The sequence below is a fragment of the Myxocyprinus asiaticus genome, chromosome 19 (assembly GCF_019703515.2).
Source record: "Myxocyprinus asiaticus isolate MX2 ecotype Aquarium Trade chromosome 19, UBuf_Myxa_2, whole genome shotgun sequence".
Lineage (NCBI taxonomy): Eukaryota > Metazoa > Chordata > Actinopteri > Cypriniformes > Catostomidae > Myxocyprinus > Myxocyprinus asiaticus.
In genome coordinates, this window is record NC_059362.1 from 18,684,701 (window position 1) to 18,698,511 (window position 13,811).

Consider the following 13,811-nt stretch of genomic DNA (forward strand, 5'->3'; position numbering starts at 1 on the left):
TGTGTTGAATGCTAAATGCTAATGGCTGAAAGAGATTGCTTACAGAGCACATCACACCTCTCAACTAGCTCACTAAATCAGCTCCTCAGCTTGAATGTGTTTGTGTCCATGTCTTCATTTGTGCTGTTTTGGAAAAGTATAAGGATTTATCGTAGAGGTCGACCGATTTATCGTTTTAGCCGCACTTTTGGAGCAGCTGTTGGCAAAAATAAACACAAAAATCCTCACTTTAATGCACATTTTGTTATTTTGATGAGATAATCATTGTGTTCTAAATTTAATCAAGAAAATGGTAAAAACAATGCGAGAATATGGAAACAGGCCCCAACAACACATCGCATTTTCAACTTCACCTGGTGTATAATAATAAAAAGCTTAATCTGTTGACTAAAAAAAACAAATACTTTAAAAAAGTTCCCAGACTTGTTTATAGTTAAATGTTCTGCATTATGCACCCAATCTTCATTTTTTTGTTGTTACTGTTGAGATTTACAGAAAATTTTGTTTTCAGGTCCCAAAACGCCGTTGTCGTGTAAACGAACAGCCAAAACGCATAAAAAGTGTTCTGTTTTTTGTTGAAAACGTTGTCGTGTAAACGGCCCCTAAGTAAATTTTTGACACATTCAACATTTATTTTAAAAACGATCAATCAACTGATTGGATACCGCTTTTCTCCCCCATCTACGTTATATGTATCTGCAAAATCAAATATCAGTCAGCATCTAGTACTCTATATAGTTACTTACTCTCAAGGGTCCACTCATCTTCACTTTGTCTTTTAAAAATCGTTTGGATTATTTTTAACCAAGACTAAATGAATGGACTCTCTTCTTGCCTCTCAAACATGTCTGTGGTCTCTCATGCACACGCAAATTCGCAAAAACACATAAGCGTATAAAGCCTCCTAAATCCCCACCTTTGCATTTAGCACTTTGACAAATTATTTTCCATCTCATTGGTCAAGGTGACTGAAAGTAAATTGTTTTTTCTTAATTGCCTCTTATTTAGATTGTATCGGCTCATCATAAATAAATCATTAACCTGTATTTGCCCCATGCTTTAGCGATATTAAAAGATCAGATATTTCATGTTGCTGCATTTCCCACATCATCAATGCTTAATCAAATAACAGCCAACATAACTGTCAGACCCTTCAGTTGATAAGAACAAGGTTGATGAATATAATCAGGTCTAGAATATAATGGAACCAATAATACAACCTTCACACACCAAATCTAGCTGGGGGAACTTGGTTTGTGGAATAACATCTTTGCTGTTGTCTTTATCCTAATCATAATGTGGTTTGAGGACCCATATGTGTCTTCGTTGTTGAGGGCTTTCAGAAACCACACATACAAGTTAATTAAATTAATTATTTAAGCAATTTCTGACTTAAATTAAATCATCCTTATAATAAAATGCACTTTCCACTGTTTTGCTTTAACCGTGTTTACTTGTGAGACATGATAAGTAATGCAGCTTTTATGCGGCGCATTAAGTTGCAGGGGGTGTGTAAAGATATTGCGGCGAGAAGAAAGACTCAAAGAGTCTGTTTTTCCCTGTTAGAGAAACAGAGCTCGGTAATGGAAGGAGACAGCGCAGTAGACATATAGCGCCTCTCTGCTCAAGAACACCCTCCCCCATCCTCATGAAAACTGTACAAGAAAATGCAGCTGCAGGCGAAACTGGTGCAGTCATCTAATAAATGTGATTCGTGCACTTCGTGAAGCCAAACCGACATGCACACACCCCAAGCATCAAGCTCACACCTGCACCTGCAGACCGGGAGATCTGCTGCCATTAGGACAATCACGTTACATTAAATTCATTATTCAGTGATGGGTACCAATGTGCCAGGGGAAGGGAGTCTTTTCATTTTGAAGGGTGAGAATTAAACAATATAGAGCCACTTTAAGCAAGTAACGTACGAGGACAGGGAGACTACCAATATTAACAATCAGATAAACGTAATAATTGCTCACCCCTTCAGCAAGTCTTTATCTAATAATCAGTAATAAGGTCTCATTGGTTGCCATGTCTAATAATAATGACTGATTATTTTAGCCCACTGTATTACCCTGAGAGGTCCTCACATAATAAATCGTGATTAACAAGAGTGAGATGTGTAATTTACCTACAGACCTGCCTAATTACTGTAAAGCACATCAGCATTTTCCCTCACACATACACACACACACACACACACACACACACACACACTCCTGGGATAAACACCGATAGGTAAACAATAGAAGGCTGGCTATGAGGGAGAAACTTTGTGAAGCCTGTGCTCACTGGTGTGTTCCTGTGTTATTTTTCTGTGAGAGAGAGGAAGTGCTCTTCAAATGGAAAATTGGTTTTATTGCTATTTTATTTTTGGCTTTGTGCCATTTTTAGCTGAGAGAGAACAGGAAATGCTGGGAATAAAAAGGGGGAGTGGAATCATGTAGTGAAAAAGCTGGACTCAAACTCATGTCCCCATATGAACACCAAGTCTCAGTGTGTGCTAACCACTACGCCTCAAATTAAGGCTGTCCAATTAAAATCGGAAATGTTATTATTTGACGATTTTTAAGACAAAAATGCACGTTCAAATGCAAAAACTTTTGACTTTGGAGACAACGTTGATTTAAACATCTGGTGATCACTGATGTCTATTTGAAATATTGTCTTTAAAAGTAGAATATAATTTGAGTTTTGCTAATATTTAAGTGAAACTTTTTTATTTAGTTTCTCAGCCCTGTTGACAGCCCTAACACCCAAAGATAGTTTATTTAATAGATGCAGTGCATTTTATAACTTTCCTGACAGCATTGGTTTATATTATATTATATAACATAAATTATTCTGACTCTAAATTCTGATCGGATGAGCCACCCAGAAGCCATTGTAAAATGATAATAAACACACACCAGTAACGAACATTCTTGCTGGGCATCTGCAAACAGCATAGTTAGGCCAATGTACTATTCTTGGCAAAATAAAATGTATTCTGAATTTAAATGTAAAAAGTGTAACAAACTGTCTATTGGACCTTATTTTATGTTATCTTATGCTGTTGCCGCCACGATTAAGGGGGTTTTAGGCACTCCGTTTTGCATTTTGCAACCTCTTGTGTCTTATTACTTTAATAAACCCCCGGTCGATAATTGCACATCCACTGCAGCTATACCGTGTCATGTTAACGCGCAGTGAGAATTCACGTGCGCTTTCCACCTGTGCAAGATAATGAATGCTGCCGTTCTGCTTGAAAGATGAAAAATGTCAGACAAATGAGCCCCGTCAATACGAGCCTTCTCTCAAACAAATGTGTTCTGATAGGAAAGTGTCTCCACGTCTCTCTCAGTGCCGGGCGTGTAATTGTTTTTCTCTGTTCTCTAATTGCAGCATAATAAATAAAGCACATTCATGTATGTGAATGTCTGTACTTCTAATGCGATTCCCTTCAGTGCGGTACTGCAGAAACCTCTCAACTCTACTTTTCTCAGTTTTCTCTCTTTTCCCCTCATCACTCTCTCTCTCTTTGTCTCCTCGTCCTCCTGTTCCTCCATTACTCTACACACCTGGGGGCCTGCAGGGGATGTCTCAGCATGAATAATGCAGGAGAGCTTTATAAATTGTACCTCCTCTCCTTTCCTCTGTTTTCTCAGTTTCTTTCTCTCTCTCCATCCTCCTTACTCTCTTTTTGTCAGTTTGCACTTTTCATCTCTTTCTCTCCTTGTCCTCACTTTTCAAGTAAAACCATTATTCCCTCGTGAAGTGGGAATGTGATTTTGTATAAGCTTGTTTTTTTGTTTGTTTTTTAAAGATGTTTGCAGTTTAAAAACAAAAGCAGGCCTGCACTCAGTTCAATTTCATTCTCTCTCTGACTCTCTCTCTATGCAGTGGATTTTGTGGACTGCGGCAGAGGTTCCGGCTTGCGCTTCGAGAGCGGAGACCCAGCAGATTTTCGGATAGAAGCCGATGGGACAATTTTCGCCGCACGAACCCTACAGTTCTCCGATAGGATGGGGCGGAGCTTGGAGATTAAGGCCAAAGACATGAACTCTCAAGAACAGTGGCTGGTACATGTAAACTTCACCGAGTCAGACAAGGTATGGAAGTCAAGCGTGAGCTGCCCTGCACTACGACTACACATTTTAGCAGGTCAACACCCACCAATAAATATGTAAATTAGATGAAAGCGAGCATATCTCCATTGCCAGATTCATACTGCTCTGACTGTTTGTGCCAACACTTGATTAGATTGAGGGTAGTTCACAAGAATTTGAATTTGTGTGTGAACATTTTAAATGAACTTGTACATCAGACTATTGCAGAACAGGTGCTTTGTGAAAGCAAAAATAGTGATTCACCAAAATAAAAATCGAAAAATCGTAAACGAATTCGAAAATTCTGGACACACTAGGTTGAAAACCGAAAATTATTATTTTAAATTATACTTTGTTTTTAATAATTCAATTCTAAATGTTATTATTAGGGATGCACTAAACTACACATTTTGTTATAAAGTAGACAGAAAAGAATCACATAAAAAAAAATCTGTAGCCTATTAAGAAAACCTTTATTGTTAATTACTCTACTGGATAATGCAGCATCAAAATTAACAGTAACTCCAGTGAAAATCTTCAATGAACATAAAGCTGGGTCTATTGGCCCATTTAAAAAAAATATATATATATATATATATATATATATATATATATATATATATATATATATATATATTATTATTTTAATTTCACATTATATGTGGACCTGGAATGTGGAATGGATTCTTTAGTGGATCTCTTTTGTGTACACTTTAGTTGTCAAAGGATATTACATTACTCAGTCAATTCAAATATTATTGTAATTTGTAATATATTATTAATGTTATTATTAATAATAATGATAATATTTATATTATACAGTAGTAAAATGTCAGTCTTAACTTTAAAACCCTCTGGCTTTTATTTTGGCAGATCACTCTAGGAAGAACTTTGAGTTTCTGTATGTAGGCTAGTTCACAGTAGTTTTAATATGCTTCTCATCAGGTGAAACGCCCCTCCGGTGCTATTCTCAGTGCATGTTTTAAGCAAACCGAACTATCAAGCGCAGTGCAACAGGAGCCACGCACGTGCTAAATGTGCATGTCAACAACAGATCAGCACTTTCAGTGAACGAGTGTGCTGCACATGCAGACAGTATATTTACTTATTAAACGCATCCTTTGGGATTCACAAAACTATTGTATGGCTTCAAGAGACTTTGAATATCATGCACGAGGCATACAGACTACTTTAGTGGTGCTTTTATGTTTCTTTAATGAGCTTGACAGTAACAACCATGACACAATAACAGGCAAAATATCGGAGCACAAGAGAGCGATCACTTCTCTTCTGACATTAATGTTGAACATAAACAATGTTTTTGCTCCATGTGAGTGTTTATGTTTCTGTTCAAATTTTTGGCCTCTTTTTCTCTTTCGGCCAAAAACTGAAAATAGCATTTTTTTATGCAATTTTTTCCAAAAAATATACGCCGGGCAAAGTTTTGATTCATCCCATCGCCAAACGCTCCAGGTTCACTTTTTTTTTTTTGTTCTTTAATGTAATTCCAGATATATTTGGCTGTTACAATTTTAAACAACATAACATCGCCTAACTACACTGGTACGCAGTTTGTGAAAACAGGAATTTTCCTCCTGCTGTCCCCATGTATAAAACAAGCTCAACCTAAAGCTGAACTGGGTAATTTCTTGCCCACTAGCACCTCCAAACAGAATTGCAAAAATACACATGGTTTTCGAACAGCTTTCCCGAATACTCCTCTTGTCTCCCATTGATCAAGCAGATACCTGCCCCAAACTCACGCCATTGGTTGAGTCAATGTTGCTGTGTCGGGCTGGATGGAACACTCAAGCACACAGAACAATATTTTTATAGCGCCACAAAGATACAGTGTTAACCTTTGAGGAAATCAACCTACGGATGGCTTACTTAAACACTTTTGCTTTAGGTCATGTGATCCACGACTAGTTGACACACACCCAACTAATCGACTAGAGGCAGAATCAAAGAGTCTGTGCAACCCCTACCCTGCACACTCACTCATTAGTAGAAAACTCCATCAACGTGATTGCAAAATCACACTAATTATAACCACGTCAGATCGCTAACAGCTCACACCATTTCCAAACTAGCCTCACGCTGCAATTACACCATCAAACAGCCATTGTTTGAATGTGAGCTCACAAAAATCTCTTCATCCGAGGCCCTTTGTGACAAAGCCAAAGCACTAATAAAACTATATTAGAAAATTACTAGAGCACTAACACATTGATAGTAGGGCTGTAATTAATGTTTAACAATGCTAAAGAGACTTTAAGGCAGGAGGATAGATTAGACAGAGGAGATCTGGACGCTCAGCTTGGGAACACTAACCATATGTCTCATAGCCCTGCCTTCTGCTATGAAACAAGGAGAATTGACTCTTTATTACTGACACACACACTGCAGCCAAGGGTAAGGAGGACGAGAGAAGGGGAGTGGGAGAGGAGTCGGTGGGGGAGGGAGTGGATAAGGGGTATATAAAGAGTGAGATGGTCAAATAGGAAAATGAAGAGAAGGTGAAGGGTGGGTTTGGATAGGGAGAGAAGAGGGCAGGGCTCAACATTAAGGATGGTCAGTGTGAGAGAGTTTTAGGCCAGTTGATGGAATTGTGTTGTTGCTAAATCTTATGTTTGTTGATCTTGTACTCAAACTTTCTTTTTATGCTTTGAAAACATATGCATTTGGTTTTCAGGGTTCCCACAGTGATGGAAAACTGGAAATATCAGGCAACTTTAAAATTGTGATTTCCAGGTGTGGAAAAAACATGGAAATTAATAAATTTGAAAAAATTTCTATAGTGAATATAACCCTTTTATCTGCTAAAATAGCAAAAATAATTTATATATATAAAATATTTAATTGCGATTAATCGCACATTTTTTTTAGTTAATCGCGATTAATCGCAATATCTTTATAAACATCAATGGACAAAATATTTATTTTATATTATTTTATTTTCTTTATTATGTATTTGATGTTAGTATATAGTAGTTAAGGCCACCTAATATAAAGTGTGACCGGCCAAATTGTTATGGCCAGATGACTGGTCAGAGCATCTCTGAAACGGCAAGTTGTCCAAGGAGGGACAAACCACAAACCGGCGACAAGGTGTTGGGCCCCAAGGCTCATCGATGCGCAAGAGCAACGAAGACTATTCCATCTGGTTCAAACTGACAGAAGGTCCACTTTAAATATGGTTACGGGAGGAATGTGTCACAACACACAGTGCATCACACCCTACTGCCTTTGGGGCTGCGTAGCCGCAGACCGGTCAGAGTGCCCATGATGACCCCTGTCCACCATCAAAAGCATCTACAATGGGCACGTGAGCATCGGAACTGGACCTTGGAGCAGTGGAAGAAGGTCGCCTGGTCCGATGAATCCCGTTTTCTTTTACATCACGTGGACGGCCGTGTACGTGTGCGCCGTTTACCTGGGGAAATGATGGCACCAGGTTGCACTGTGGGAAGATGACAAGCCAGTGGAGGGAGTGTGATGCTCTGGGCAATGTTCTGCTGGGAAACCCTGGGTCCGGCCATTCATGTGGACATCAATTTGACACGTGCCACTAGGGGTGGGATATATACCTGTAGACATGGTAAAGCTCAGCGAGTATTGACGCTGACTACCACCCCTGGAGTCACGAGTTCGAATCCAGGGCGTGCTGAGTGACTCCAGCCAGGTCTCCAGGTCTCCTAAGCAAAAATTCTCCAAACCAGTTGCTAGGGAGGGAAGAGCATGGGTTAACCTCCTCATGGTCGCAATTAGGGGTTCTCGCTCTCAATGCGCGCGCGTTGTGCGTGGATCGTGGAGAGTAGCATGAGCCTCCCATGCTGTGAGTCTGTGAGTGTTTGTCAAGTTAAAAATAAAGAGAAAATTATATAAGATGAAGAACTTTTCATTTATAAAGTATTTAATTCACTGACTGGATTACTAAAAATGTCACATTGCGACATGGCTTAATATATAATACAATTTTATTGATTTTTGAGAATTATGATATAGGATTTTGGTCATATCGCCCACCCCTACATGCCACCTACCTAAACATCATTGCAGACCAGGTACACCCCTTTATGGCAATGGTATTCCCTGATGACAGTGGCCTCTTTCAGCAGGATAAAGCACCCTGCCACACTGCACACATTGTTCGGGGATGGGTTGAGGAACATGATGAAGAGTTCAAAGTATTGCCCTGGCCTCCAAATTCCCCAGATTTTAATCTGACTGAGCATCTGTGGTATGTGCTGGACCAACAAGTCAGATACATGTCGGCTCCACCTCACAACTTACAGGACTTGAAGGATCTGCTGCTAATGTCAGATACCACTGGACACCTTCAGTGGTGTTGTAGAGTCCATGCCTTGGTGGGTCGGCACTGTTTTAGTGGCACGTGGAGGACCAACGTCATATTAGACAGATGGTCATAATGTTTTGGCTCATCAGTGTAAGCCTATCATTTGCCTTCAGTTCACAGCATTCCATTATGCAATTGAATTCATCAATCAGTCCAAGGTTTATAAAAACACGTCAATGTACACCTGCATCAGACGGATGCTTTTGGAGCATCTCGGTTGCTTTGCGTCATAAACATAACATTTTTAATTCGCTGTGTCAAGTTAAACGAAGTTTGAAACTTAGAAAAACACGTCTTGAGAGCCCTGCTTTCGGATTTGTGCTCCATGAAGCTGTGTTTGTATGCAAGAACGTGTTCTCTTCTTGTGTTGTTTGCTCTCGGTAATTGTGGTTTGTTCTCTGTCTGTATGAGCTGCAAGTTGCCTATACAGAGAGTTTCACTCACTGCCCCCTGGAGAAAACAGGTGATACTCCATGCTTGAATTGCTTAAATGGAAGGAATATTCCTTATTACGGACTAGGGACGTGATTAATTGTGTTATTTTTTTAACAAGTTATTTTTTATATAATTAATCACAGTGAATTAATGAGTTAAATCGACAGCCTTAATAAAAAATAAAAAATAAACTATATATATATATATATATATATATATACTGGCGGCCAAAAGTTTGGAAAAATGTACAGATTTTGCTCTTATGGAAAGAAATTGGTACTTTAATTCACCAAAGTGGCATTCAACTGATCACAATATATAGTCAGGACATTAATAACGTGAAAAATTACTATTACAATTTGAAAAAAAAATTCTGAACTTCTTAAACTACTTCAAAGAGTTCTCATCAAAAAATCCTCCACGTGACAGCTTTGCAGATCCTTGGCATTCCTGCTGTCAGTTTGTCCAGATACTCAGGTGACATTTCACCCCACACTTCCTGTAGCACTTGCCATAGATGTGGCTGTCTTGTTGGGCACTTCTCACGCACCTTACAGTCTAGCTGATCCCACAAAAGCTCAATAGGATTAAGATCCATAACACTCTTTTCCAATTATCTGTTGTCCAATGTCTGTGTTTCTTTGCTCACTCTAACCTTTTCTTTTTGATTTTCTGTTTCAAAAGTGTCTTTTTCTTTGCAATTCTTCCCATAAGGCCTGCACCCCTGAGTCTTCTCTTTACTGTTGTACATGAAACTGGTGTTGAGTGGGTCGAATTCAATGAAGCTGTCAGCTGAGGACATGTGAGGCGTCTATTTCTCAAACTAGAGACTCTGATGTACTTATCCTCTTGTTTAGTTGGACATCTGGCCTTCCACATCTCTTTCTGTCCTTGTTTCTGCTCTACCAGTTGTCCTTTGTCTTTGAAGACTGTAGTGTACACCTTTGTATGAAATCTTTGTGTAGCCTTCATTCCTCAAAACAATGATTGACTGACGAGATTCTAGAGAAAGTTTGATGAGTTTCTTTTTTGCCATTTTTGACCTAATATTGACCTTAAGACATGTCAGTCTATTGCATACTGTGGGAACTCAAAAACAAACACAAAGACAATATTAATCTTCATTTAACAAACCAAATAGCTTTCAACTGTGTTTGATATAATGGCAAGTGATTTTCTAGTACCAAATTAGCAATTTAGCATGATTACTCAAGGATAAGGTGTCTAGATTTGATCAAAAATGACTTTTTTCAAATAGTGATGGTTTTTTACATTAGTAATGTCCTGACTATACTTTGTAATCAGTTGAATGCCACTTTGGTGAATTAAAGTACCAATTTCCTATATATATATATTGTATTGTATTGATCTATTTTATATCAATTATTTTTTATTTTTAAAAATCATAAACAGCTGGAAAACTCATGGAAATATATTGGTCTAAAGATGTGGGAACCCTGGGTTTCTGTGATGTTTTGAATAGTGTTACAAAATCTGTTTGTCAAGAAGGTAATATTATCTAGCTGATTGAGATTTTTCTTATTTTTTTTTTTATTGTGAGAATGACTTGTGATATTCTTAGAATGGGCTAAAAATTACAAATCAGTAATTTATTATTAATTAAAAACCCTGTACATTATTTGTAAAGAAAAGTCAACATTTAACAAAAAATATAAATATTTTTTTCTGGCACATATAAAAATACACGAGAAATAATCAAAGCAAGGGATGTTTCTGATTCTGTTCTGTCGATTGTAATGTTGTAGTTGAGCTCGTTTGGAGAGCTGGTGCAGCTGCAAGGAGCTTTAATGGTGAGGAGTTGGCTCATCACCTGTGTCATAGGGGGCTTTCACACTGGGCACGTTTGCTGTGGTCCAATTCCGAGTGCGATAGTTCCCGGTGCCCCCCCGCAGTGTTGGTCTGGTTTCACACTCATTTGATTCTATTGAACCCCGGTCCATTTGAGTTCATCTTACATCATCACAAACACGCATGGAGAACACAACGCGACTCATCATACTTTTTTTATTGCACAGCAGAGTGAACGACAGCTGCGTATAGGTGCGCTTCATGGTGTAACTCATCAGATGTCCAGGGGAAGGCGGCTTGCTGCTGCTCGCAAACGGCGTTTTTTTGAGGAGACAGCTGAGTGCAAGGAATTCATTTGCATCTTTGTTTACACTGCACGCTTACTCACGCTCGTGTCCAAGGTGAAGTTATCGCCACTGTCATCTCCTATTATACCCTATATTTATAACCTATAATAGTATTTATATATAGTATTTATAAGGTGTATAGATAGATAGATAGATAGATGTCGTCATCGGCTAAAACGCATGCGCAGGTTACTTTACTTCCTGAACGAGTGTGCACCGGAGTCCGAGTTGCTTTCACATTCACGCGAATCGCTACAGTTCCATTGCAACCGAACTCAGACCACCTCCTACAGGTAGTCTCGGGTTCGGTACCGCGGTGCGCTCCCCGGTCCGCATGACAGCTTTCACATTACCAATTTTTCATGCGAACCGTGCTGTGTTTCGAACTAAACTGCCAGTTTGAAAGCACCCATAGCAGACAGAGAGACCGAGTGAGAGAAAACGAGAGAACCTGCAAACTCCCCCCCACCCCACAAATCACAGAGCTGCCGCCGATCCCCGTGTCGCTGCCATTACCTTCAATATTTCACCACGACAGAGAAGATAGGTCAAGAGGGAAGGAGGTTTAGCTCATATCAAATGAAAGGAAATAATGAGACATCTTACAAGCAAACACACTCAGAGATTGTGTATGCACATAAAGGATTCTGTCTTCATATTGGCTCTTTTCGGTCAGGGAATGAACTCTTAAAGTGCACACAGTGAGATTTTTTGTTCAGTTTTCTGCATAACACTAAGAGTAGGGCAGCTTTCTGGTCAAATACTTTTCTGTCTGGTTCTGAATGAAAGGGCAGAAGGAGCAAGAAAATTGAACAATACTGCAAATTGTACACACACATTCACTGTGTGGGTTTTTCTACTGTGGGATTTAACATTGGTGCAGCAGTGATATTTATGACCCCATTAAAAGGATAACATTTAATTTGTAATTATTTGAGGCCGGGGCAGATGTGTTGTATGTGTACCGCAATGTGCATGCGTGTGTGTGTGTGTGTGTGTGTGTGTTGGTTAGAGGTCTGCACGGGCCTTAAAATGAAACATGACCCATACCTGAGACTGTGTGGCCCGACCCTACCCGGCCCGAACGATACCGTCAGATTATAAGCCCGAACCCGACTTGATGAAACAATGCAACAGTCCCTTCTTTACAGCCTGAATTTGTTCAGAACGTTGAATCTTTGTGAAACAATCTAGACAGAACAGACGCGTGCAAAAACACGTTCGGTGTGAACAGCCCCTAACTCGTCCGTTCACACGTGTCTTTGAGTGAGAGCGCGTGCACAAAACCAGTTCCGTAGGCCTATTTATTTTTTCATTAATTACAAACCCGAAGTCCTACTGGAAAAACTGGCCCGAAACCCATCGGGTTCTTGGGTCCCATCTGGCCCAGGTCGGGTTGCAGACCTGTAGTGTTGGTATTGTCTCATATTTATTGACCAAGTGGGTGTTTGTAAAAGTAACTGTTGTTTTTTTGTTTTGTTTTTGTTTTTTTTGTCAGGTGCCAGAGATATGGTTTCCACGACACAGTGTGGTTGTCAAGGGTGATGGCAGTGTGAATCGTGTTAAAAGAGACTGGGTCATTCCCCCTGTCAATGTGCTCGAGAACTCTAGAAAACAGTTCCCTGAAGAGCTCGTCAAAGTGAGTGTTTATTCACAGAAAAAACAAAAATTATATATATACAGTATGTGATATATATATATATATATATATATATATATATATATATATATATATATATATATATATATATTTCATTATGTTAAAGAAAAATGTTTACTCAACCTCAAGATGTTCCAGACCAGTATGATTTTCCATATTGTTTTCCAAATACTGCAAACGGAGATGTTAGGCAGAATGTTAGCTTTAGTCACCATTCACTTCATTGCATCTTTTATGCATACAATGAAAGTCAATGGTGACTGAGGCTAACGTTCAGTCTAACATCTCTGTTTGTGTTTTAATGGAAGAAAGTCATAAGGTTTTGGACAACAAAAGGAAGTTTTAAGCAGAATGTTGGCCTCAGTCACCATTTACTTTCATTGCATCTTTTATCCATACAATGAAAGTGAATGGTGACTGAGGCTAACATTTAGCATAAAATTTCTTTCTGTGTTCCATTGAAGAAAAAAAAGTAATGTGGTTTGGGAACAACAAAAGAAGATGTTAGGCAGAATGTTAGCCTCAGTCACCATTTACTTTCATTGCATCATTTTTCCATCCAATGAAAGTGAATGGTGACTGAGGCAAACATTCAGCATAAAATATTTTTCTGTGTTCCATGGGATAAAAAGGTAATATGGTTTGGGAACAACAAAAGAAGATTTTAGGCAGAATGTTAGCCTCAGTCACCATTTACTTTCATTGCATCTTTTTTCCATACAATGAAAGTGAATGGTGACTGAGACTAACATTCAGTGTAAAATCTCTTTATGTGTCCCATTGAAGAAAAAAAGTAATGTGGTTTGGGAACAACAAAAGAAGATGTTAGGCAGAATTTAGCCTCAGTCACCATTTACTTTCATTGCATCTTTTTTCCATCCAATGAAAGTGAATGGTGATTGAGGCAAACATTCAGCATAAAATATTTTTCTGTGTTCCATGGGATAAAAAGGTAATATGGTTTGGGAACAACAAAAGATTTTAGGCAGAATGTTAGCCTCAGTCACCATTTACTTTCATTGCATCTTTTTTCCATACAATGAAAGTGAATGGTGACTGAGACTAACATTCAGTGTAAAATCTCTTTCTGTGTCCCATTGAAGAAAAAA

At 38.8% G+C, this 13,811-nt stretch overlaps 1 protein-coding gene across 1 annotated transcript in view; it reads left to right on the forward strand.

The window, feature by feature from the left end:
• The window catches only part of cdh2 (cadherin 2, type 1, N-cadherin (neuronal)), a 73,629-nt gene that overhangs the window by 32,383 nt on the left and 27,435 nt on the right, over positions 1-13,811 (forward strand). Inside the window, exons 3-4 of the mRNA XM_051644677.1 lie at positions 3,886-4,094; positions 12,541-12,681. Coding sequence (XP_051500637.1) covers positions 3,886-4,094; positions 12,541-12,681 — 350 coding nt within the window. The remainder of the gene's footprint in view (positions 1-3,885; positions 4,095-12,540; positions 12,682-13,811) is intronic.